General features: G+C 42.1%; 1 protein-coding gene across 3 annotated transcripts in view; it reads left to right on the top strand.

Annotated features, from left to right (window-relative positions):
* The window catches only part of WRAP73 (WD repeat containing, antisense to TP73), a 486,503-nt gene that overhangs the window by 398,863 nt on the left and 59,920 nt on the right, over positions 1-27,720 (top strand). For all 3 annotated transcript variants that reach the window (XM_085608852.1, XM_085608851.1, XM_085608850.1), the window contains 2 exons: positions 5,235-5,360; positions 15,507-15,698. In XM_085608852.1, coding sequence (XP_085464978.1) covers positions 5,235-5,360; positions 15,507-15,698 — 318 coding nt within the window. The remainder of the gene's footprint in view (positions 1-5,234; positions 5,361-15,506; positions 15,699-27,720) is intronic.

Raw genomic sequence — 27,720 nt, 5'->3', positions numbered from 1 at the left:
ATTACCGAATCGGTAATATTACCGAATCGGTAAATACCGAATCGGTAAAATTACCGAATCAGTAAAATTACCGAATCGGTAATATTACCGAATCGGTAATATTACCGAATCGGTAAATTTACCGATTCGGTAAATACCGAATCATGAAATGAGATGTAGGGGGAGTGTGTGGTGGGTGTGGGGATTCGTTATTTACCATCAACTAAAGGTTGGTGGTAAATGACGAATAGGTGACAAAAAGCATTTTTGTGCACGTTTAAGTGTGCAATGTGGCAGACATACATGCCCTTAGGGCATGTATGTGCGCCACATGTGCACACATGGCCGAATCAGGGGTGCAACAGGGTGTCAATGTGACACCCTGCCACCCTTGCATGTGCTCCCCCATTACCGAATCGGTATTTACCGATTCGGTAATGAGGCATACCTTCCCATCAATGGGAAGGTATGCCTCATTACCGAATCGGTAAATACCGATTCGGTAATTACCGAATTTTTCCGAATCGGTAATATTTACCGACTCATTATCTACATTGCATTTACCACTTCATAAATACCGAATCGGTATGATTCGGTATTTATGAAGTGGTAAATGCAAGCCCACCTACATAAGGCCCCTAGTGTCCGTTTTTAGAAAAAGATGGTGTCCTGCCTTTGAGGTATTCTGCTCAATCCCATGAAGGTGATTGATCTTCAGACTCAAATCCAAGATTTATAACAATTTTCTGGTAGGGGTACTGATTTATTATGTACTAGAAGAATGCAAGTAGTCCCTGATCCCTGCAGCATTCTCCGGTCTGACAGCTGTCAGTCTAGAGCTGTTAAGAAATGTTAAAGTGGTATAGCCACTGCTGAACACAGAGGAATTTGCTTCGTCATGTGAGTCTTGAATCACTTGATGTCCGAGCCTGTATGTGGTATCAATTACATGATACTATTGCTGCACTAGGATAGATTGACTCTGTAACTGCAGACACACTTCAGCACAAGGATTTTATGGCAGCACAGATTTATCTCGAACCTGGTGACATCAATGCTTTCATAGTAATCTTCCAGCACTGTTTTTTCATTTTAAAGTGCTTTCTTGATGAAGAGTGCTTTTGTCCCGGTATTTGACATCACATTTCCAAAGAACTATCTACACACCATGAATTGAGTGGCAGAGCCCTACTCATTTATTTCTGTAAAAGCCAGTAGGACTAATCTCATTGCGTCATCTCCTAATATGGTTGTCTGGCGTGTCTTGTCAGTTTGATTTGATACCATGACCTCTCTTGAGCCCTTAACCATTTTTCATGCATTGGTTTCTACTTGCGTCCTGGTGACAACATTTGACCTTTTGTTCGGATCCCCTCTGCTCATCTTGGTTACGGTTACACCATGGACGTCTTGTAGCATAATGGTCCTCACAGAGGAATGGCCTTCATGAAGGCATGGCCTTTACAGCATGATCGACTCTATACAGCAGAATTGACTCTTTTGCTGCTTCGTCCCTCTGGTGCCTTTGATGCTGTGTCCACTAATAAGGCATCTCTGTCAATGGTGAGGGTTGCCTGTGGAACTGGACTCCTTCTTATGATGTCAGCGGGGCTTGAGGTGAGGGCATCGGGGAAGGGTGGGGGCAGAGATAAAAAGGGGAAAGTGAAGGGATTCAAGCATCAAATTATTTTGACGAAAGGAGCAATAGCATTGGCGCACAAGTTCAGAAATGTCCCTTTGAGCACTAGGGTAGAGTTGAAAAAACATTATAGGATTTACATGAGTTGATGTTGATGTATAGAGATTTATCGAGTGCCTGCTAGACGGTGTCCTGGCTCTATGCGGAGAAGAATATGAAAGAAAATAATAGAAGCAGGCTACTGAGCAAAGAGGCATGTCTTGAGCTCTTTGATAAATTATCCTTCATCGTCTGTCTGGCGTAGTTCTAGAGGAAGATTGTTGAAGCCCACCGGCCCCAGGAGAGAGAAAGAACATCCACTGGCTTTAGCAAGACGAAACCTTGGAATTGTGGCCAGATTGAAATTAGGAGAACATAAGGCTCTCACAGGGTCATAGTAAGATATCCTGGAGGATAAGTAATCAGCCTCGAATGATTAATTGCTCAGTGCATTAGAATAGAGGTCGTGAATAAGATCCGCTTGTTCACAGAAAGCCACTGCCGGTTACGCAGATGCGGGGTAATGTGCTCTTTTCTGGTAATAAGGAGAAGGGAGCGACCCCACTGGTCAAGAGACAGGGTACCACAGGTAAGAGGAAGAAAGAACTCTCTTGGGAATACTGTGAATCTATTTTCGACTATACATTTTTGCATATCTTTAGTACACATTTTTACATATCTTTAGTACACATTCAAACAATTACATTCTGCGATTGTTTAAATGTGTACTAAAGATATGTAAAAATATATAGTCGAGTTCTTTCTTCCTCTTTTCTGGGAAGACTGAGAGCATGCCTGGCAGTAGCATTGTACACAATCTGTAATTTCCTCACCAGATATTGCTGCAAGCCTGCCTATAAAGCATTGGCTTTGTCCAGCCTAGACATGACTAAAGCCAAAACCACTGTCATTCTAATCTGACCCAAAAGAAAATGCAATAATTGTTTTTTTACCATACGCAAGATGCCAAGCACATGCCAACCACTGAGTTGATTTGATTGTGGAAGACATATTTTTGTCATATTTGATCCCCAAGTTTTTTTTTACAGTTTCAGCTTGAGTATTGGGAGGGAAAGCCCCTTCTGGCCAGTGAACATCCAGATTGAGATCAACATTTTGTCCCACACTGAGCACCTCAGTCTTCTCGGTAGTGCACTTTCATTGGTTATAGCTCATCCTGCGAAAGACCGCAGAAAGACAAGCTTGACTAGCATCATGTTCAATTGGCACCCCCTTAACAAAGGAAATGATAATCTGCATATCATAAGCGTAGGAGATTATCTTAGTCCCAAAAGATTCCACCAAATCAGCTTGGGGCAAATGATAATAGACCGTATTAGTACATCTGAATGGGTTAGTGCTGTGGTTATTGCTAAGAAGAAAGGAGGCCAAATGTGTTTACGCACTGACCTCAGTCTTTAAATACAAAGATCCTGCTGGACTGCCATGCTCTCCCCAAGATACCAGAGATGTTGACATTAATCAGTAAAGCAAAGTGTTTCATAACAATTGACTTGGGCGCATCCTACAAGAGGCATTGTAGAAGAATTCATAATTATTGACCTCTTTAATTATACCATTTAGCCCATATAAGTTTTTGCATTTACCATTTGGCGTGGCCTGTGCCACAAGCACTTTTCAAAGGTAAAATTCAAAGCTGTTGCAGAGGTACAGTCCTTCTAAGAAGATATATTGACTATGCAGAAAATCAATATGAACATGATTGTATTTTGGAAAGAGCTTTATGAATTCTTAAGAAACAAGAAATGACAGTTAGCTGTGATAAGTGCAAATTTTTGACAGACTTAGTATACTATCTTGGACATACGATAACCGCAGAAGACATCATACCCAAGAAAGCCTGATTAAAGCTGTCAAGGAGGTACTGTATTGTACAGACAAAGGACCAACTGGTCCAGTTAGTAGGCCTTATTGACTATTATTCAAGGCTCGTACGAAGGTTACGAGACACTGATGAAATCTTTGAAACGTTTTGGTGAACAAGAAAGGGATGTTCATCTGGCCAACGTGCTGGTCATAAGTGCACCATAACATTAGATGCAAGTGCTGTAGGTATTGGTGTAGAACTTAGCCAATATGTAGGGTACACTCAGTGCACTAGTTAACCCCTTCCATGCGGGGCGGATTCCCCCGCTGTGCTGAGCGCTGCTTGCGCGGGCGTGGTCATGACGGAACGGTTCCGTCATGAGCACAGCTCAACCGACGCTCATGACGGAACCGTTCCGTCATGAGCGCCGAAGGGGTTAAGGATGCAGAAGAAAAATATAGTACCATCAATGGGAAGATTTAGCTTGTGCATGGGGTATCGAAAAATTCAAGGATTATGTGTGGATATATTTTTGGGGTGTTACGGATACATCTAAAGCTTCTTTCAGGCCCATCAAGATGTTATAGCAATTACAGGAATATAACTTTCTTGTGCACTATATTGCAAGAGGTATGATTATATGTGTGGATTACTTGTCTAGGTTGCCATTGTGTGACTCAGAAGCAGGATGATAAGAATGAAGAGGGTGTTGTGACCATGTTTGATGATGTTATGAGTTTTCAGGGTCCAATTAGTGAGGAGCAGTTAAGCAAGTTCTGCGACTGGAATGTGCTTACAAAATAGTAGAACACGCCAAACCCCTTCACTAGCAGTTACATAGTTTTGGTCACATTTTTGCCGAGTTAAATGTTTAACCTGTGGATAATACACTTGTTACCCCTGGGGGATTTTAAAGAAAATTGATAGAGGTTGTACGTGCAAAAAACTTGGGATATGCACACCTTCTACATGTTGCTCTTAAAAAAAAAAAAAGGCATTAAAACGTCACAGGGCAGTGTTACTGCACTTTTTCTTTTTTCACATGTTTTTAGTTTCCAGTGTTGTTTTTCAAATATATATATGTAATTCTCTTAATCTTTCCTTGTTGGAAATATCTGTGCCAGCTGGTCAAGGTTAAAGTTTAGGTCTATTGAACCACAACTTTAGGGCTATGGAACACCCTCCCTGTTTGACCAGACTAAGGAGTCCCTGCCTTGACTTGGCAGGTCAGCACACCGACTGTGTCAAGATATAGAAAATGAAGTTGGTGGTTCTGTGAGGCAGAACTGCAGCTCTACTGTGTCAACAGCAAACATGAATGATGTTCAATTTTCTCAAAAATAGTGCATTTTGTTCAACCAAACATGAAAAAAGTTAATACCAATGAGAGGTATCAATTGGCATTTAATAACTGAAAAATGGTAAATGGTATGGTGTTGGCCCATTAGCAGACTTCACAGGTCCCTTTGTCAGATAATGATGTATAATTATGTATGCTGTATTTTATCTTACCTGTTTGCTGCATCTTCCTATTTCCTCTAGGGCAGGAGATTCAAAAACCCACATACTGCCGTCTCACAACATCTGTTTGTTTAACATGCTTCCATTATTAATAAGTGCTCCTTAGTGTGAATGATTCCTTCGATGTGTTTAGAAACAGGTCATACTGCCCTTTATGCCATTACGTTGTAATTTTCCTCCCAGTAACTTACACTTTTCTTTAATGTGTTTGATTCGTTTTGACTCTAGATGAGATTTGCCACCCGCCTCTTTCTTTGCGGACCGTCAAGCCAGACTCTGATCGTGCAAATCCAGAGTTGGGAGTTGGAATGCTAGCTTTCAGCCCAGATAATCGTTACCTGGCAACCAAAAATGGTCAGTATGCAAACTTTGCTGTTTTCTTGACTCTCTAGAATGTTCATACGTGCTTACAGAGAAGAAAATGTGAACATGAAATGTTGTAGAAATGTTTGTGCTAATACTTTAAAAACAATGCTAGTACCTTAGAGAAGCATTCCCTTTATTGTTAAACTCCTAAAGGCAGAGTATTCCCTGGGTACACCCATCCATATCAATTAAGGCCATGCTTGTTTAATTCATATTCTCATAGCAGCAGCACTGTTGTTTGCGTCCGTCACCTATCTCACTTGCACTGTAGAAGATTCCAGAACTGTCTGTTATTAAAAATATATTTTTAACACTCTCAAAGGGAATGGGTCCCAAGGGGACTCCTTTCCATTTGCCAATGGGTTACCACCACATTTAAAATGGTGGTAAAATATTACTGTTTTGCAACCCGATTTTGGTAACAGTAATACATACCAATTCCTTATTTGTAAGGGACACCCCAAAGACACCCCTTCCAAATATAGAAGCGCAAATGCACATTGCGATTTGATAACAAGTTGCCGAATCACATCTTGTACATGTGCAAAAAGCATTTTTTGGTGCCAAACCGCTTTCCACCGGAAAAATGCTTTGTGCATTTGACTCTCTCTCACATATGGTCCCAATCACTATATAGACTTTCAATACCACCCCCCAGGTCACCACCATGACAACCGGTTATACATAGAGCTGGAGACCTTGAAAAGCGGGAGGCTGTGGTCACTTTCATTTAGTGTTCAATAGTCCACCGACCACTCAGATCTCTCATGTTCCTCCAGCGGCACTCTGAAGCATACAAATCAGCAGCTACTTTGGAAGCACCCTTGCAAAATATTTGACAGGTAAATCTCTCTATAAGAAAGGTTAGTGCTCTAGTTCTACGTTAAAAACTAAACTCTGAGGTTTTGATGCATGAGAAGAAGCAATGGGACCTGGCTGTTAGTGGCCTATGCAAGGAGTGAGCCCTCGCGATTGTGCACTGGTAGATGTGCTAAATTCATCACATTCCAGAGAATGCTTGTCCAGTGCAAAATAAAAGGATTACGCAATAAGCAGACCAACGGGTGAAGAGAAGCATCAGGTTTGTTCCATACATCTCAGCCACAGCATACCGACTGCCAGTTCTTGAGCACGCAGACTCCTCACTCTACATTCTAGAACTTCGTGACCGCAAGGATCCAGTGTTCTAGTCTCTTCTACTCGGCTTTCCCTAAACTGATAAAAACCTGGCTGCTTCTGCAATAACAAAGTCTTCTGTTAGCAGTTTTGGATCCTTCAACACCAGCTCAACCTTTTCAAGTGTTTGTATGCACTGACAATGCATAGGTATCTTTTGCCTATTGCCACACATGGTCACCGCTATCAATATAAGCGTTTCCCATCCTGACTTAATTTAACTCTATGGACATTGCTTAGGTATATAATGTGGGACTGACAAGCAGGGTGTTTGCCCATACAGATATTTTGACTTTTGTCTGATAATGGCAGAGTCTCATAGGAAAACAGCTAGGAACCTAAAGTTAGCGTGCATCACTCTTCATATTTTTGATTTCTTTAGGAACATTAGAAAGTCCTGCTTACAGAAGCACAAATAAACTTTATTAAATTGAGGAAATGATATCTGATGGAGAGAGAAATGTAGAATCATAATTTTGCTTGTAAATATTTTTATTGAACTGCATTTTTAAAGCAATGGTGGGCCAGACAGAGTTGGATGGGTCTTATGTTCAGTGCGACAAGAGGAACTGCATAGTCACAAGACTCAGTGAGACATGCCTTTGAACCCAACGGGTTGATATTAAGGCCTGGAAGTGGAGTGATTTTATGATTCAGCAACTCTTCCCTGCCTTAAGGAGGGTAGACATTTCCCAGACATTGATCAACAAAGTCACTATAAAATGTAGTCTTCGGATAAGGGCTGAGAATTTCTGAAGATCATTAAGAAATCAAAGATATGAAGTGTGATGCATATTAACTTTAGGTTCCTAGCTGTTTTCCTCTGGAGACTACGCCATTAGGCAAAATCACAATTTTGCTTGATAACATTTATTGAATTGCTCTGTTGAAAGCAATAATGGGCCAGACCGAGTTGGAAGACTCTGATTTTCAGTGAGACAAAAGGAACTGCATAGTCACAAGACTCGATTAAGCATGCCTCTGGAACCACCATGCTGATATTACAGGCCTGAAAGTGATGTTTGATTCAGTGACTCCTCCCTGCCTTACAGAGGGTAGACATTGATTAACAGAGTCACTATAAAATGTAGTCTTCGTAATAGGGCTGAGAAATAAAATTCACTGTTGTCAAACCAGTTCTTGGATTTGGCTTTGAGCCATGAACAGTTCAATAATTTCTGTTTAGAACAATAATACCCAGATCTCTTGACTGAGGGAGAATGTTAGAATCATTCAGCATTCCGACGTGGGTCCCTTGCTCACTGTGCAACTGGATTCAAGCTAGCCTGGCTGATGAAGGGTGATATACCCTGAAAACAGTCCCAGGATGCTTGTTTCCGGTCCAGGGAGGACCTGGCTTGGCAGTTTTGGTCTGGACTGTTCCCATGAGGCACAGGGTCAAGGCTGATTTGCATATGGCTGGATCCAAACTGGGGTGGCGTAGTGGGCAAAAGAATGATGGATTTAACCCAGATCTCTTGACTGGGGGAGAATGTTTGAATCATTCAGCATTCCATCCATCATTTGTTGCAGCTACACTTTTCGCCCTAAGTGGGACCAGTATGCCCAGACGTGGGTCCCTTGCTCACTGTGCCACTGGATTTAAGCTAGCCTGGCTGATAAAGGGTGACATACCCTGAAACAGGTCCCAGGATGCTTGTTTCCGGTCCAGGGAGGACCTGACTTGGCAGTTCGGTTAGTACTGTTCCCCTGAGGCACAGGGTCAAAACTGATTTGCATATGAGCTGGGTCCAAACTGGGGTGGCGTAGTGCTCAAAAGACCAATGGATTTAACCCATATCTTTTGACTGGGGGAGAATGTTTGAATCATTCAGCATTCCGTCCATCATTTGTTGCAGTTAAACAATGTCACCAGCCCAGAATTTTAGTACCAGTGGAATATTCTGAACTTCTCAGTGCACACTGGAGTTTCTCCATTTGGGATCCAACCTCGAAAGACTTTGAAAACACACTATTGCCAGTTCAAAAAATATGTGGGAAACCCTAAAATAAACAAATGCATGAGAATAATTAAAAAAAAATTGATATGTATATCCATGCTACTCTTGAATCAGAAGGTTTTTGATAGGTTTTGTAAGTATTTTGGCATTTGTACAGCACAAAACTATCACTCGTTTCAGTCTGGTGTCGCTATTAATATTACACCTCTGAGAAAAGGAGTTAAAGGTTATTGTGTAACTAGCCAAGTATTTAATTGTTTTTACATTTTAGCAGATTCTGCTCAATTTCTAGTGTGAGTGGGAGGGAGTTTTAGAATTTAGGGCCAGAAATAGAAAAGGGCTAGCGCTCCATTTCTCCAGTCTATAGTTGGGTGCCATTAACTGCATGGTGTGTTTTGATCTTAAGGTGATATTTCTTCAGTTTGTGTACAGAAATGCAGGCTGGGGCCATAGTAAATTTAATGAAAACATGCAAGCCGTTTTAAAATGGAACTTGCTTGGCAATTGGGAGCCAGTGCAGCAGCAGTTGGTAAGCCAAGACTTGGTGATGCTTTTTTAGGTTAAGTACTCGCCTGAAAATAGCATTCTGAATGTGCTGTAGGCATTCACCGGATATCTTGGAAAATCTAAAGTAAACAGCATTGCCATAATCAAATTTGGTCTGAATGTATGCATTGGTGACTGCCACTATGTGAAGGAACGATTAAAAAGGTAGGCTTCTCCAGAGAATTCTCAAATGAAGCAAGCAAGATTTAGATACTGATGTTATTTCATTTTCCATACTAAGACCAGAATCCAGAACTATCCCTAAATTACAAACTGGTGAGTGAGGTGTAGGACAGCTATACATAATAGTAGCCAACAGAGTCATTCTGTTTAGAGATTCTGTTAAAGACTGGGTGAATTTCCATTTTTGATGGATTCATCTTCAGAAAGCTATCTGATATACGGTCTAAGATAGTGTTTAATACCCAGTTCAACTGCTTGGCCAGGGCGGTTATGTTAGTGGAAAGATGAAAAATAAATGGGTTGTCATCTGCATAGAATTATGTACCGACATAAAGTTTTTTTTTTTAAATGTGACTAATTTACCTAAGTAAAGATTAAAAAGTATATAACCCTGCGGTATATGTCATTGAAGAGGTTTGTGATCAGAGGAGTACTGTTGTAAGGAAATAATTTGGAATCTTAGTTAGAAAATAAATTATCCATTTATGCATTGAGCCCTTGATCCCTAGGGTTTCTAGATGCTGCAGAGGGGTGGGATGGTCCGAGGTATTGACAGCTACTGTGGAGGCCCCTCGCAGCCTTTGTTCAAAACATTTTTTTTGCAGATCCTCTCTTGCTGACATCACTACTAGCTCTGTGTGCTAATCTGGTTAAAAAAGAAAAAACCTGCTTGCATTCAGCTTAAAATGTTTTCCTTTTCAGCAAAGCGTTGAAACTGCAGGTTGGTAGTAAGGCGATACACCTTAGGTTAGCAGGAACTGACAGGTCTAGGATGGGTTTTTTTTTTAAATAATTTTTTTAATAGGGCGTACATTAACCAGTTTTGAACAATCAGGAGCTATACCACACTTGAGTGAAGAATTCAGGATCTTTCTCCATCTCTGATGGGTGGCCTACTAGCCTCCTACCTCTGTTTCCAGTAATGACCTGGAATAGGGTGTTCGGGGCCTCTGGAAGGGCCTGATTCATGTATTAACTTCTTGCATTTAGCAGAGGTTGAAAGTTCAAATTCAGCAAACTTTATCTGAGCTCGGGCAGAGGAGAAAGTTGTGCAAGCATTGGAAGAATGACTTTGGTTCTTGGTTAGTTCTTCTCAGATTTTTACAATGTTTATTTTATTTTTGAAAAAGTTTGAAATATTATCTGCCAGATTTTGAGAAGAAATTACTTTGTTTTTGGAAAAGTTGAACTTTTTTGGCCTGTTTAAATATTTTAAATACTTTTTGGCTGTGTTAGCATTAGGAATTTACAGATAGTAGTTTTCACGTTTAGCATTTATCACCAGGTAATTATATTGACAGTTTTCGTTGTCTTTTACATTGGAAGACTTAGTTTTTCAAGTTTCCTTAATGTTTTTATTTCCTGATTTAGAGCAGTAGATTACCAGTGACAAACATAATTAAGATTAATGGTTCTCCACTGTACTGGGAGCAGAGCATCCAAAATGTGGTTGATGTGGTCGTAAAAATAATTAATTATTTCTTTGGGGTAGCTGTAAGGTTAATGGTAATCACCAGCATTCTTTTTGAGGTGCGGGATTTTTCACCAGGCGGCATGAGGTTACCTTTATTTTGTTAGAGCTATTATTTCCTTGATGAAATTGTGTCAAAAGTCAAGCATCTAGTAAGGTAATTAACTTGCGACTAGCAAAGATCTGATATTTGTTGAACCCCTCTGTGACATATTGAGCTAGGTTGAAAAGATTCACCATGTTAGGAACAATTTTGGATTGTAAACTATCAGGACGATTAACCCCTGTCTTAAAGTCCTGATGGAATAATGGTCTCAGAGCATGTTTGGGGTTAAAGGAGCTGTTCCTCTAACCCCTTTAAAACAAGCATTGGCATAGCCAATAGGTCTCGCTTTTGGGACCTTATAAGTATTTAGTTATGCAGCACAATATCCTTGGTGCAACATTAACTTTTGCATGGATAAACACTTATAAGGTCCCAAAGGCGAGACCTATTGGCTATGCCAATGCTTGTTTTGAAGATGTTAATACATTCCCACATATAAGGACATCTATGGTATAGGCTGGGCTGTTACATATGGATTTGCTTCGCATTATTGCGTACTTTTGACTAGCTGTGTTAATTTATACTACAATGTACATACCTTTTTTTTTAAATTGACTTAAACTTGAGTTTAATTATCTGTGTGGAACGTGTGTTTAATTTTTGGAAAAAGAAAATACAAATACAATTAAAAAGAAAACTTTGATGCCCCTATTGACAGTCGCCGCACGTGCTCCCCCCGCCGCCCCGTCATCGGTCGGGATTTGCAAGGGATTTTTTCTTGTCAACTACCTATTTTTTTTTTTACTTTACAAAAATGTATGTCTGTCAGGACGTTTGCAAGCTTTCGAAAAATAGCAGAAGAAAACGTTTCACTAAAACTAGGCCTGCAAGGTGAAATTAAAGGGGCTTTTTAGGTCGTCGGTTCTGTTGCCAAAAGTTGTTTCAGAAATTTCTCTTGTAAAACTTCCATTGTGTGGACAAGTTGTATTCCGTAAAAGAAGTCGAGCGAAGTTAGTAAATTAAGTATTCCACGGTCGATTAGTTGTTAGCTTTTTTGTGCGTTAGGAACGAATTGAACCCCACGTCGTCCCGTCCAAGTCTCACGGCTCCTTCCCTGCAGCTATTTATTGAGGGGGTTTTCAGCTCAGAATCCCACACGGGTGCATGCACAGCTTAGCTCATTGTCACTATTGACAGTATATATATAATATATATTTTTTTATAAATCTTTTTATTATTCCAACATAAAAGTCACATACAGTATCAAGTTGACAGTTCAAGTGATTATACAGTGCTGCTGTGTCGTAAGCGGGGAGACAACTGTTGCAAACATTATATCACATTCTTCCCTTCTTTGCATTTTTAGCTCCACCGTTGAGGATATACATAGGTTGGCCCGATAAGCATTCCATATGCCCCATTTCCTATCCCACTTCTTGGATTTTAATACTTCTGTTTCAGCAATCATGCATTTATCTAGTTTTTTCACCCACAGTCTAGAAGTAGGGTGACAGTATATATTGAGATATTCTATACGTTTATTATAAATACTATATATTTTCACTCTATAAAATGTCCTTACTGTGGCTCAGCACTTCTTATAGTCCTTTTCCGACAAGCCACGAGAAGGTACTTCCTTTGGTGATCGCACTCCTTCTAGCATTGTCTATTTGAAGGCGCCCTACACCGCTCGTGTGAGTTCATGGAGCGATAACGATTAAATTCTAAAGTTCTTAAGATATACAAGTGGTATATTTTTCTACTCCTATAACAGGGAACAAAGGACAGTGTTTGTGACTATCAGGCATATGTACATTTATTCTATCACCCATTGGGGTGTAACAGGGATCGGTGTTTTGGTCCTGAGGAAGAAAGCCAAGGGGATGGCTTCTGAAACATGTCGACCTTGTAGGAGGTGACTCATTATAGTCCACCATCTACACCTCCCCACTTTTACTATTCTCAGCCAGGGAAGACAAAGTATTTCCGTTCCACTAGCCAGAGAATTTTTAACCATCTCACATTTTCTTTTCACGATCCCACGCACTACACATACTCACCAATCACTGAAAAGAGTGCTCCTGCGACTACGTAAGTCGTAGCACGCCCCGTCCCGTAGAGGGGCGGGAAGACCCCAATGATGAAGCATGACACTGAATCAGGTTTCAGTGTGTGAGGGGTATTTTAAAATTATTTGAAACATTGCCCTTCCCACAAATTGAGAGAAGGAGCTCTGATCCTTTTGCACCATTTTCACGTATGACTAAACACTTCAAATAAAAATAGCAGCACACACATGAGTGCATATATATTCACATAATACATGGTAGAATCCCTATGTTGGATAACAGTATCAAGAGGAGGACGATTCTACCAATTTCCTCTTCACTACCTCCTTTGATTTTTTTTGGGTTATTTTTAAATGATCATCACTTGGTGTGATGAAGTGATTGTGTGTTTACTGCTATGTTTATGTGATGTTTGCTTACCCTTTTAATACTTCCAAGTGTTGTGCAGACTTGATGTTTGTTTAATTGCTTAATTTGCTTCCAACATTCCCTGGAGGAGTAAACGGTTTACCTGAAAGTTGCCTTTGAATTGTTTCCAGACTTATTTCCATTGTTATATTATGCTGTGTGTTCTGATATTTATTTAGTTGACACTGTAAAGAGGTTGTGTTGTGTACCAGTTACCATTTAATTCCGTTCTTGTTGGTTTAAAGGGAGTGTGATTTTTAAGTCGCGTTGCAGTGTAAAGTCTGCACTGTGGGCGTGTGTCAAATACCTGTTGTGTGAAAATGGTAAGAGGTGTAAGGTCCGTGCTTAATTTGTAAAAGAATAAGTGCCGGGGCTCAAGTCCGGAGGCCACTGCTGCTTGCACCACACATTGCCATGACATCTGCCAATGACAGTACAAACACAGCTACTAACGATCACACTCTTACAAGTGTGCCAATTCAGACTATTTCAGGCTTCCAAATATATAAGAATGGCTTGGGAGGCAGGTATTAGTCATTGTAAATGTAAATTGAACTAATAAACAGCTGTTGGTGTGGTCATACCTAAATTAAACAGTGCCACCAAGTGGCACACTGTTATAAGCCCCAGGTGGCGATTAGGTGCTGGTGCTGAGCACAGGAAACCTCCAGCTCAGATTAAGCACTGATAAGGTAGAGGGGCTGAGTAGTTGATGTGTTTTTTGTTTTGGGGATGTATGCGGGGTTTGTACTTAAGTGTCAGTTTAGCGACTAGAGTAAGGAGCAAGAGGGTTTGCTTGGCTAAGGTGCTAGAAAATAGATGTTTTAGTGAATGCAAATGCTGGAGGGATTGACGGATACAGAATTGAAAGAGCTTGCTAGACATCCAAGATGCCAGTTGGATTGGAGGCGCCACGATATAGGTTTTTGAAGTGCCAATTGCCCTCTGGAAGGGAGTGTCGCTGAATGCACCAAGTGCAGTTACTTCAGAGATGCACATGGTTTGATTATCTGTTTATTGGTCGAGTGTGCTATGTTATTAGTGTTCTGCTGTGTGGGAGTATGCTTTTGCATCAGAAGTACCTTTATTCTGCTTTTATTGGTAGTGTTGGTTTCATATGAGAGCAACCTGTGGTATACTATGTTGCTTGTTCTATGTATGAGGGCTTAAAGGATGCCTATGGGTTCTGCTACACTAGTGAGGAGTTTGTGTTGTGAGTCCATGCTCCCTTGGATTCTCCCACGGAGTTTGATGGTTTGTCATTTTATAGAACGAGAAAACACCTCTCATTCTGGTGCTGTATTACCCCTTTTGTCTGCCTTCTAGATGTCATCTGAATATGCTTCTGAATTGGGCGTGGATTTAAATGTAAATTATGTATGTGCGCATTGATTATCTTGTGAATCTCGGATGCATATGACCGTCACCAACCTGAGTGTGACCCCCCCCCCCCCCCCCGTTGTGAATAACAAGGGCATTTCTTGTGTATCTGCCTGATTCTGGAACTTCAATACTGTGCACATTCCTCTTATTTACAGTAAGCTGTTGTTTTCAGACAATGCATTTGAAGCTTTTCAGAAACGTCATACTCTCCCTGACTTAGTTATTGTTTCTCACTGGTTATGAATAGGAAAGAGCAGTATGGTTGAATACATAGGAGATACTTACCTAGTTCCTCATATGCTTTTAAGTTCAAAAGCAACATCACTAAAACTGCACACCTTTCATTTCGGACAACACTTTGGCTGCATGTCTTCTGCAGACCACTACATGACTATTTGATGTTGGCTTTAGGTGCTTAACTATGCCCCTGAGATGGACGTGGCTCGCCTGGCATTGTATTGGACCGCTTTATGAAGCATTTTTAACAAATAATAATGGTAATCATATAGAGTATTTGGGCTGAGAGTAATATATTTATTGAAAAGGAAGCAGTTTCCAACTCCCATTAGGCAATGTATTTTAAAACGGATTGCCACTTTTGAATTTGTAAAACGTAGTAATTGGTCCATGTGTTGTGATAATAAAACTCACCTAAAATTATCAATATTGATTTCGAGATAAAGCTTTGATAAAAACTAACCGACTAAGGTCCCTGCCCACTCTATTTTCCTTTCAAGAAAATGTAGCAAGTAGTTCAATTATTTGTCTTGTAGGAATGTGGATATCTTACTGAATCAACCTCGTCTACTGATTTAAAATTGAGAACTCCTCTTCACACCAACTATCTACGTTTCTACATCTAACATATATGGCGTCCTATCTTTCCAATAGATAACATCCCTTTCTCCGTCTGGGTCTGGGATACTCAGAGGATGAAATTGTTTGTGGTCTTGGAGCACGTGTCAGCTGTCCGTTCTTTTCAATGGGACCCCCTTCAACCCAGGCTTGCAATTTGCACGGGGAATAACAAAGTGTATATCTGGTCCCCAACTGGCTGTGTGTCTGTTCAAGTACCAATGGAAGGTAAGTTGCTAACTTAAAACCACCTTTAAGATAACACGTACGGCTGCATTTACAGAAGGGTGAACTTATTACCACTGATGAATGTATTATTAAACAGTTTTCCTACCTATGCAAAAGTACTGCATAGAATTTCATCATTGGAAATGGCACATCTGCATTCTAATCTCTTGCATAAATGTTCTGAAGTAAATGTCACTACTAGAACTTTAAAGGATTTTCTTCCCAAATGTCGAGTGTTTTACATCCCTTACCAACTATGAATGTTGGTAAAGAGCTTGACCTTTGATGGAGTGCTGGTAGTTGTGTATGGAGATGGCATGGTTCAGTGGGATTTGTTTTTTTCTCGAGAGTTTTGTCAATTTCTGTCTCCACATCCAAAGGCCTATTGAGAAGTGGCGTTTGATTGTATCCCAAATGTTAGTGCTCAAAAATGCATTCACGTTTTCTTAAGTGCTGCACACAGGAAATTTCAAAGAGATGAAGGGGCAGGGCGTGATAAAATATGAAGGGGTAGTGGAGGAGTTCCTATTGGAAACAGGGGTCAACATGAGTATATAAAGTAGACTTTCGATATGCCATGGGAATGTAGGCATTTGTTTAACAAACTTCTGAATCTCAGCTCATTAATGCTTGTATAAAGAACATGGTTCTCCATTAAAGTATGTTCATTATTAGTCATATCTATCAGAGATTTCTAGCCGCAGATTCCTTACCTTGTAGCGTGATCCGGGATGTAACTGACGTGTGCGGTTCCTGTATAGGTGCCTCTCCAGTACTCTGACGTCAGTTCATTTCTTTCTGCGCCAGTCAGCACAGATCTGGTGAAGTGCTACCCCTAGTCACTTTTTTACTGACCATTTTCGACCATTTGTTGAAGACTTTTTGAAACATTGTCTCCTGGTGTGGCAGGATGTCCATGAGAAAGGCTGGTTTTAAGCCCTGTAGAGCCTGTCACCGGCAGATGTCCGTGACAGATCTAATCTAGTCTGCCTCTGGTGCCTCAAGCGATGCCAAGACCTTGATCAATTGTTGTGCCATGCACTTCAAGCCCTTAAACCAGTGGTCCCTCAAGCTCCTTGCATCTCAAACTACGACACCGCGATTGTCTCGATCCCAGTCAAGAGGAAGGTCTTGATCGGTCGTGGAGCCATCGATATGCATTGATGTCGTCTGGGATTTCGGGAATTCGGGTTAGTCCAACAAATAAAAGAAAAGCAAAAGTTGAAGAGGTCTTCATATTCGCCCTGTCCAAGTCATCGACTAGGGAACCTTGGTACTCAAAGCCTGGCTCCACGGATGAGTCTGCACCTGGGCTATCTCCATGCCTCCACAAGTGTCCTAGAGCTAGAGCGACCTCCAACCATCTTGGTGAGATTTATGAGGCCAGGCACCTCCTATTTGGGCGGCACGTTCCGTGGTGCTTCTTAAGGCCCATAGGGTCAGGAGGGACCCATACTGGTTTTCTGCCTGCGGGTTCACCGCCGGCGGTAGTCTGGCCCCTTAGATCCATTGATGGATTCAGGCCGCCGCAATGGAGCCATCTCGACTGGTGCTGTTCTCTTTGCCAACGTTCCCGTCGGTTATACAGGTTCAGTAGATAAAAGGGTGGTCCTGTGGGAGGGCTTCAAGGCATACATCAGGAGAGTTTGCATAGCAAAAGTGGCTGGAGTTCTTAAAGATCTTCGAAACACATTAGCACGCATAGAGCGCGAACTTGCTGACCTAGACCCCACACTACTCTAATCCACAGACGCGGACAGGGAGAGTAGACGTTTCGCTCTCCTCGTTGAATTCCGGGAGGCAGCAGACCACAAGATATTGTACTTGGTCAAAAATATGAGGCGGCTCGACGTTATGGCGAGGGAGAACGACCCGGTCGGCTTTTGGTGCAGATGCTCCGACCCCCATACAGCAGAGCTTACATTACCGAACTCCACACCCCCACAAATCAAACACTCACCTCCACCATTGTAATTCATGACTATTTCAAGACCTTATATGCTACCAAAGTCTGGGCCGATCCATCGGCCCAGGAGACTTACTTGTCCGAGATTGCACTGGTGTATCTAGAGAAAAGCATGCAGGATCTTTTAGCAGAACCCATATCAGAGGCGGATGTACTTAACGCCATTGATTCCCTACGTGGCTCCTCTGGTTTTGTCCCACACCGCTCCACCTCATTAAATCTAAGAACACTTTTCTCGGTACTTCATAGAATTGATCCGAAAGTTGCCGCTGTATTTTTGGGTGCGGAAAAGGCATTCGATTAGCTGGAATGGCCCTTTTTCACCTTGGTGATGCGCTGTATGGGCATGCCCATGGGATTCATTGCCACCACCATTTTATTATATAGCAGACCAACGGCGAGACTCCGCCTGAATGGCACTCTGTCACAACCCTTCTCCATCTCCCGTGGTACTCGACAGGGCTGCCCGCTATCCCCCCCTCTTATTTATCCTGGCCATAGACCCTTTAATTCGCCATTTTCGCGAGGGACATTTACATAGGGGCCTGCAGTTTAATACTGGTCCTTTATTAGTCTCGTTATACGCGGATGACACAATCCTCTGTTCGAGAACCTCAGGAAAACTTAGAACCGCTCATTAGAGAAATACTTGGGTTCGGTTGCTTCTCGGGGCTGGGCATTAACTGGCACAAATCTGTGATCTTCCCATTAACCACCAGTACAGCTCAATGGGACTGCGGATTTCCCCTGGAGTGGTGCAAAGACTCAGTTAAGTATTTGGGCATACATATACACCTGGACACTGCCCAGATCATCAGCATGAATTATGGTTGTGCGGTATGTGCCTTGGAGGCCCAAGTGGAACGATGGTTGCGATTACCACTATCTATGGCAGGCAGAGTTGCGATCCTCAAAATGGTGGTGCTACCTAAATTTTGATATCTTTTTAACAATATTCCTATTCCCCCTATAAACGTTTTTTGTTTTTTTTAACATTGCGCACATACCTCATCAAGCTGGTATGGGGAGGAAAACTGGCGCGGGCTCGCTGGCAGGTTCTTACCCTCCAATATGAGTGAGGGGGTTTTGGAGTCCCAGACCTACACTTGTACTATTTAGTGGCCCAATGTAGCTACGCATATGCCTGGTTCTATCCGGACGCACGAATCCCATTTCTGCGCCCGGAGGCAGACCTCGTATTACCCGAAAAGCTAACCACTGTGCTGCCGAAGGGCGTCCCTAGAGGCCCAAAAGACATACAGATAGTATCCACTACTAATTGGGCATGGGATAAGTTGCGACGGCTTTTCCGGTGCCTCCGTGTTTTACTCATCTGCCCTACCCCTCCCTAACCCTCCCTGGCTGCCAATTACGGGACAAAAGCTGGTGCAACGCACCTTAGCCAAATTCGACATCACCAAAGTGGAAGACTTATATCCGGAGTGACATGTCTTCTCAGTGGCAGAGGACGCCCGTTTCCAAGACATAACCTTCATGGATAATTTCATATTGGGGCGAATTCGTTCGGCCCTGCGCGCCACACTACCCCCTTACCCTGTTGAACCCGATTCTTTCGCGCCACTAACATTGATCATTGAGGGAGAGACTGGTGTGCACCTCATTTCTAAACTATACAAAGCGAGCACAGGCATGCGTCCGGTAAGCGATGACAAGGTCCGCTAGGAATGAGAAAACTGCCTAGGTCGAGGCATTACAGATGAACAATGGGCAAAGTGCTGCGCGGTAACCGGGGAAGTCTCCCTTAACAGCAGGCACAAGCTGCACCATTTTAAGTTTTTACGCCGCATTTACTGTACTCCTGCCAAAACACACAAGCTGGACCCTTCCTGGCCCCCCAATTGCCAGAAATGCAACGCCCGCACGCCGATTTTGCACACCTCACATGGACTTGTCCTAGACTACAGACTTACTGGGAGCAAATACACTATATCCTGGGAACCATGATTAATCTGTCTATTATTCCCACACCTGAAATTGCGTTGCTGGGTTACACTGTTAATTTCCCCAAGAAAGTCAGAAGGTTTGCGTCCCTTGGTGTATTACTAGCCAAAAGAGAAATAGCGCTGTTGTGGGGCCGTAGGAAGTCTCCTACTCTGCAGGGTTGGCTACGCAGCTTGGCATACTGCAATGTTCATAGCGAGGTTTATGCCAGCATCATACTGAGTTCGTCCTGCCCCAAAGACATATGGGGCCCATATCGGTCATATATGGAATCCCTACGACAAGACACAAACTCGCAAGTGGCTTGGTGCCGGAGGGTGTGGGTTGATGGATCCTAGTCGTTAAATTAGATGTTGCATGACTCCGGGGCCGATCGCTATGACAGTACAATCTAAAAACTGCTTGAATTTCATGTATGCGTTGGAGATGGGCCAGAGACGTAAGGAAATGATGACTGAGTTGAATAGAGGGACCGGGAAAGGCATTGGGACTATGACATCAAAAAGGCGCTGACTCAAATGTTTCACTATTGATAACGTGTTAATAGTACAATGCGATAATATGTGACTGAGTTGAATATTACTGTGTAACGTTGTATGACAGTAAACCAAATTTTTTGTAGCATGGATTTATGAGGAAAAATGGGAAAAAAGTTTACAAAAAAAACCGTTCCCGGCGGTTCCACCCCCATTCATATCTCAGACTCAGAGAGCCGGATAGGCATTATCCGATGCCTACTCCGGCACCAACTGAAGCTATTCCCTCCAGGCCGGAGTCTGAGCAATATTCCTATGCGCTAGGACTTGGGGAAGATTGGGAGGGGCCACTGGACCCTTATGGATACCAGCCCCTTGTCCCCAAGGAGGACAATTGATGTGAGGATATGACGTATGCAAGAGGGCTGGACCCCTCCCCAGACACTGACTTGGTCTCTCCTCCTACTGTGGCGACAGTGAAAAGATCCTCATTTGCAGTGGTGGAGAGAAGGGTGGCTGAGGTCCTGGACCTTACACTACCCTTTGTGGCTGTCAAGACAAATGTCTTGACAGAGGTGCTTCAACCCGTAATCACCCCATCTGAACAGCTTCTCCTGTTTAACAAATCCCTCATGGACGTACTACTCTGGGCCTGGTCCGAGCACTGCACAGGGGCTCCTGTGAATAGGATAATAGCCTATCACCCCAGCACAGGGGACTCCAACTTCCTCGTCCAAAACCCCACCCGGAGAGCTTGGTGGTCCAAGCCTCCATGTGCAAACTAAATCCTAAAACGGACAGGGAATCAACGTAGCTAGATACCTTGGGCAAGAAGATATTTACTTCCGCCATCCTGGCACTGCGGTCTGTGAACACCACGTGCCTTTTGGAACAATACTCCCACTCACTCTGGGTCTCTGTTTCACAGGTGTTGCCTGGTTGAGAACCACTGGTTTTTAAGGAGATTTCCAAACCTTGCTCATGGACATGCCCATTGGTGGCTCCAGTCTCTTTGGAGACAAGTGGACTCAGATCTAGAGCACTTCAAACACAGTAGAGCTTTGGCCAGGCCCTTGGGCCTTTCCATTGTCCCTTGCCAAGTCCAGTCTGCCTTTCGCGGCCACGGAAGGGGTTTCCAGCTGCGTATCTATCCACCTAGCCTCCACTGCAGGCAAGCTTCCCAGCCTCTGCATGGCCAAGGACGTGGCACCTACAGGCCTTGTGGGCCAGGTAGCAGAGGTTAGGCCTGTCCAGAACTCCTCTGGCAGCTGCAGCTTCCATGCCTCTTTAGTTTGCCCTCCAAACATCATGGGCACCCAGTGGGAGGCAGGGTACACCATCACCTGCACTACTGGAGGTCAATAACATACGGGTTCTCCAGAATGTCCGAAAGTGCTACACCTTCCTCTTCGTGCCTACCCCTCCACCTGTGTCACCTACTAGTGACAGTCTGACAGAGGACCACATTTCCATACTCCACCAAGAAGTGGCAACTCTCTTGGGCAAGAGATCCCTAGAGAGGATGCTGGGGCAGATGTAGGTTGTGGTTGCTATTCCCACTACTTTTGGTGCCCAAATAGGATGAAGGACTTCATCTATTCCTCGACCTGTGCCCTCTCAATTTCTTCCTGAAGGTGGAATTCAAAATGATCACGCTCCCTCAAGTCCTGTCTGCTCTGGAGCTGGGAGACTGAATCATAGCTATAATTTGCTACTCCATATGGAATTTGCAACTTCATAGTTTACCAGTATGGATAAAAAATCTTATGCAAAAGCCCCATGTTTCCAGTATGGATAAAAAATCTTAAACAAGATCCCCATGTTCTGTCAAACTGTGGCTATCTGTGGGTGTCTACTTTTGTCAATTTCTCCATTTATAGAAGATCACAAGCCAATCAAATCTCGTCCGAACATCTGTGCCCCAATAGGACAACAGGACCTGTTTGGTCGCACCCGATGTTAAAGTAGGTCATGGCGTTTGGGCGGCCTAATAAGATGTAACTAGGAAATCTAGGCAGTTCTGTATCGTGTATTGTGTCAATAGAATGCTAAAACGTCTAACCAAAACTGTTATATCTTGGTTCAATGCCAAAGCAAGTGTGTCAGGGTGCCTGTCTGGCCGCAGTGTCTCCAGCAAGTGGAATCCCAGCCTGGTTTCCATTGTGCTATTCTAGCTGGGGTGTAATCCCAATAATTTGCTGTTTTTAGAAACAAATCTTTGTCCAATATGCTGCAGGTGAAGGCATGCCCTCTATTGATGTCATTCAATTCCCTTGGTGTAAATGTGCAATCGCATTCCACGTCCCATCTCCTCTGTGCTAGTGATTTGGTATGGGTTATGAAAATGAGAAGGAATGCATAGATGTCCGAAAGGATGCGTTTGTCAGATTGGCATGTGAGAAACCACTTTTCAAAAGGTGTAAGAGGCTGTCTAGCATGGGGATGGATGTGTGGTTGCAGTATCCAGTGGCGGATGGTGATGTATTGCCAATAGGCCTTGAGGAGAAGGTCATAATTAGATTTGAGTTGCGGGAAGTCCAGGATCCCACCTGCGTCAAAAAAATCCCCCACCCTTTTACAGTTGGCTTCTTGCTAGTTGGAAAAGGCGGACCCCTGCAACTCTAGGGAATAGTCTGGATTGGCTATAAATGGTGTAAGGAGTGAGATACGAGAAGAAAGGCGTTGTGCCACTTGAACCCTGTCCCACCCTACTTCCATTGCTCTGGTAATAGCAGGTATATAAAACACTGTTGGCCGATGTCGTTTGGGGAGCCAAGGTCCCTTCCATACGTGTATTTCTGTGACCGCTTGGCTGATGTAACACCAATGTTTATCAGTCCTCGTCCTGTCCCATTCCACCATATATGTGAACTGAGCTGCTTGTTAGTACCTTTCTAGATGAGGTATGCGTAGTCACCCCTCCTCATGACTCAGAAATGCATGTGTCCTAGCCATGTGTGCCTTCTTCCCTGCCCAAATAAAGTTGATTATGGGGTGTTGTGGATTATCCAAAATGTGTGCTGGGTGTTGTAAGAGAAGTGTCTGCATGACATAAAGCTGTCTGGCAGCGTTCAAGATGACTTTGCTCCCCAGTCTCCCTAGCCATGACAGCATATATTTCTTCCATGAGGAGAGTTCAGATCTGGTGTTGGAAAGGAGTGTGGTTTAGTTGTCCTTCAAAGTGCGCGCTGTTGTGGGATTTATCTGTAAACTCAGGTATTTAACTTACTAGGTAACCCACTGAAATGAGATTAAACATTCGAGCTTGGCTTGATCCTCCTTAAAAATGGTGATGGCTTGGTGTTTTTGAGTTTAAAGAGCTTTATTGAAGCAAGTACGAACATAGGTACAGCATTGCAACAACAATTATAGAGGAATTTGCAAAAAGATATCAAGCATTAGGTGTAAACAAGGTAACATGAAAACTTAGAACAACTACCATAATCAGGAACTGTAACCAAAGGCTGGGAGCAATAGTGACAGGTTGTGTGCCATATCAAGTTAGCATTTTACATTTTTCATATTGGAGAAAGAAAGAAACAGAAGCGGGGAGAGAGAAAAGAGAAAGACAAATCAACATCCTTACCAAATATAATGTGTAAGAGTATCAGATAACAAAACTATACATTTGCTGAAAACAGAATAAGAACCGTACATTATCTTATAGGAACAATATACAAGAAAGAAATATAACCAAATACTCATGGCGGCTGAAAGACAAAAGAATGGTCCTTGTTATGTAATGCAGAAGAGGATAAATACTTGGTGAGTGGAGACCAAAAGGCTTCTTTTCAAAGAAGTTACTGGGATGTGGCAGATGCTCTATCCAGCTTATGATGATAGCAGAGAAAATTCCACCAAGCAGAGAAAGAGACCTTAGTAGCATCCTTCCAGTTGGAGGTAATTACCTGAAAGGCAATAGCATTTAACAAATCCAAAAACACGTACATTTTGTGAGCACCAAACCAATTTACAGAATTACTACCCAAAAATATGGAATAGATATTGAAAGGGAAATTGGTAGAGCAAATGGAGGTGATTGATTTACAGACCTTGGTCCAAAAAGAAAAAATGTTATGGCAAGGCAAAAAGTAATGTTGGAATGTGCCTGGGGTGTTTTTACAGGACCAGCAGTTAGGGGACAAATCAGAACTGTACTTGGAGAGAGATAGTGGAGTTAAAAATAGACTCTGAAAAAAATAATAGAGTTTCAGTGGCGCTAGCAGCACAGGAGGTGTGGTGTATTCGTGTCCAAAGAGAATACCATGTGGTTATAGAGAGGGTGTGCTGCAAATCGGATTCGCATAGAAGTTCAATCTTACTCTTAGGGAGATTAGGAAGAGAGAAATGGAGATATTTATAAATATGAGATGCCCGAACAGGAAGAGAAGTAGATAGTGGTTCTAAAGGGGGGTCTGGTGAGGAGGAGGGAGATCCAGACAGAAGAAAAAAATGATGGGTTAAAAGCAATCTTAAAGAGACATACCGAAGAAGTGAAGAGGTAGGCAGACGAAATTAAGACTGGACTTCATGAGGAAAGAAAATGCGTATCTTGTATTAAATGTTTAACCTGAATAATCCCTTTAGCAGCCCAATCCTTCCAAAAAATTGTACGGTTAGAAAGTTTAGTGGATTTATTATGCCATAGAGGTGAATTAAGGAACATTTGTAGAGATGTGTGATTTACTAAGAATAGGATTGAAAGTTGAGATAAAATGTGAAATGGTTGGGGAATTAAATGAACGAGGAGGGTGAGTGAAATTGGCTAACGAGGGAAAAGGAAATGGCTGAATCACAGATTCCTCCAATCTGTGCCATACCGATATAGGGGGTTCAACCGAAGAGGACAAATAAGGTAAAACTTGACGGATTAAAAAGGAGGAGTGGTACATGCAAATGTTAGGAAAATTAACACCTTCCCGATCCTTAGGAGCAGACAGGAAAGATAAGGCGATACGAGCATTCCGGTTAGTCCAGAGAAATTTACTTAAAACTCCATTGTGAGTTTTGAAAAATGTTAATGGAAGTTTTACAGGTAGCATTGACAAATAGAAATTGATAATGGGAAGCATCATCATTTTGATTGTGTCCAATCTACCCCACCAAGACCAAAATATGGGAGACCATTGTCCTGCCATGTTATTCACTTTTAATAAAACGTCATCCAGATTCAGCTGAACCGTTCTGACAATTGAAGAGCATTTGATCCCCAGGCATGTAATACTATTGACGTTCCATTTGAAATCTGTTCCATCAAACATACTGTTTAAACAGTATTTGTTTAATGGAAGCACTTAGGATTTGGAAAAATTCAACTTATAACCTGACAAGGCGGCATATGAGGATAAAAGGTCCGTAAAAGCTGGCAAAGAAGTAGAAGGATCAGAGATGTACAACAAAATGCCATCCGCATAAGCAGTAAATTTGATTTCCATTGCCTTGTGTTTAAAACCCCGGAAGGAGGAAGAGTGTCGCAGAGAGTGTAGAAAAGGTTCAAGTTATAGGAGAAAGTGCAAGGGAGAACGAGGGCAGCCTTGATGAGTACCCTGTTGGAAAGTGAAATAAGAAGATTGAGATGCATTAACAAAGACTGAAGTGGTTGGGGACGTATATAACAGACTAATAAGAGACAAAAGGGCGGGACCAAAACCATGCCATTTGAGAGCACGCATCATTAAAAGCCAATGGATGCGATCAAAATCTTTCTCCGCGTCAAGGGTTATGACTGCAACGGGGGAAGAACTCTTAGATTCAAGATGAATGATATTTAGAAAAGTTCTAGAATTGTTTGCCAATGTCCTTCCTTTAACAAACCCAGTCTGTTCAGGGCCAATAAAATTGGGAGTTACATGATTAATAGGAAGGGCCAGCACCTTTGCAAACATTTTACAATCTAAATTGATTACAGAAATAGGACGATAATTGGCACAGGATGAGGGATCTTTATCTTTTTTGGGGATTATACAAATCATGGCTTCAAGAAAGGATCCACAGGCCTCATTATGAGAAATAAAGTGCTGAAAAGGAGATACAAGAGAAGGCAGAAGAATCTGTGAGAAGCAAGAATAGAATTCAGCTGTAAAGCCGTCCCGGCCTGGTGCCTTATCTTTGGGTAACTTAGCTACGGCTAACTTAAACTCCGAAAGGGACACATCTTAATCTAATATAGAGCAATCGGGGAGGCAACAAATCAAAAAATGCATCCAAAGCGGCATCAGAAGGAGAAGATTCAGGGGTAAATAAAGTCTTCTAAAAATCCGTACAGCATTTCAATATCTCCTCATCCATGAAATTATTAACGCCATTATCATCAAAGATATTAGCTATTCTAGATCCTTGAGATTTGATCTTCAAACAATTCGCCAGCAATTTACCGGCTCTGCTATGGCCACCATAAAATTGGGAATTAATTTAAAGTAACGTCCCGAAAGCTTCCTCCGTGGATTTCCTATTAAAATTTAATTTTGCTTGGACCAATTTCTGAAGAGCGACCTCATCATTCAAGGAAAAATATGTGTTCCAGTTGCTTAATGGAAGATAGGTAGGAGGCAGACTCCTTAAGGTATTATTTCTTCTTAACAGCCTCATAATCAATGATAAAGCCTATAGCAGTCGCTTTAAGAGTGTCCCAAATGATATGAAAAGGTGTATCAAGACTGGCATTAAAGAAAAAAATAGGAAACAAAATGTTTGAAGCGCCCGATGAAAGTAGGATCTTTAAGTGGATAGTTATTAAAACACCATCTACAGGGTTTGGGAAGTGCAGAAGGGAGATCTAAATTGATAAAGACGGGAACGTGATTAGAAATAAGTATGGATCCAATTTCATCATGGTTTTGATTTAGGGAGAAGGTGTGGTCTCAGAAAAATATAATTAATGCTAGAAGTAGAATTATGTGTGGGAGAGTAAAAAGTAAATTATAACAGTCCTTATTATATATCCTCCATGCGTCTACCAGATCTCTCGAACGAATAGTGCTCAAAGGTTTTTTGCATCTTATAAGGAATGTATCTAGAAGTGGATTTCCTGTCAGTGAAATGATACATGACCTGATTGCAATCCCCACCCTCTAAAAGGTTGAAGTCAGAATATGAGTGAAGAGTGTGTGACATGGATTGCCAAAACTGTGAATCAATACGAGTGGGGCCATAAATGTTAAGGACAGAGATTGGGGAACCGTTTGTATGTCGATGAAGAAGCCATCTTCCATCAGCATCCCTCTCCTCCTTTTGTATAGTGAGAGAGAGGGACTTATGGAATAGTGTCACCACTCCATTTTTCCTATCTTTAGCTGGGGGACAATACCCATGTCCAACCCATTGTTTTTTAAGAGTTAATATCGTTGTCATTAAGATTTGTTTCCTGCAACATCGCAATCTTACAATGTAATCTAGAAAGATGGGTAAGTACCTTTTGTTTATTGATGGAATTATCTCAACCTTTCACGTTCCAGGAGACAATACGAACATTATCTGTCCTCACGAAAAGGGGAAGGCAATAAACAACACCATGAGCACTTTAAAATTAATAAAATTGAGAATTCAACCAACAAAAATTTAGAGTCAACAAATAGATAACTGTGCAGTGAAAACAGATAAGGAGAAAGGATGTGAAAAG

Source organism: Triturus cristatus, chromosome 1_2 (genome assembly GCF_964204655.1).
Source record: "Triturus cristatus chromosome 1_2, aTriCri1.1, whole genome shotgun sequence".
Lineage (NCBI taxonomy): Eukaryota > Metazoa > Chordata > Amphibia > Caudata > Salamandridae > Triturus > Triturus cristatus.
This window is presented reverse-complemented; position numbering and strand designations above follow the sequence as displayed.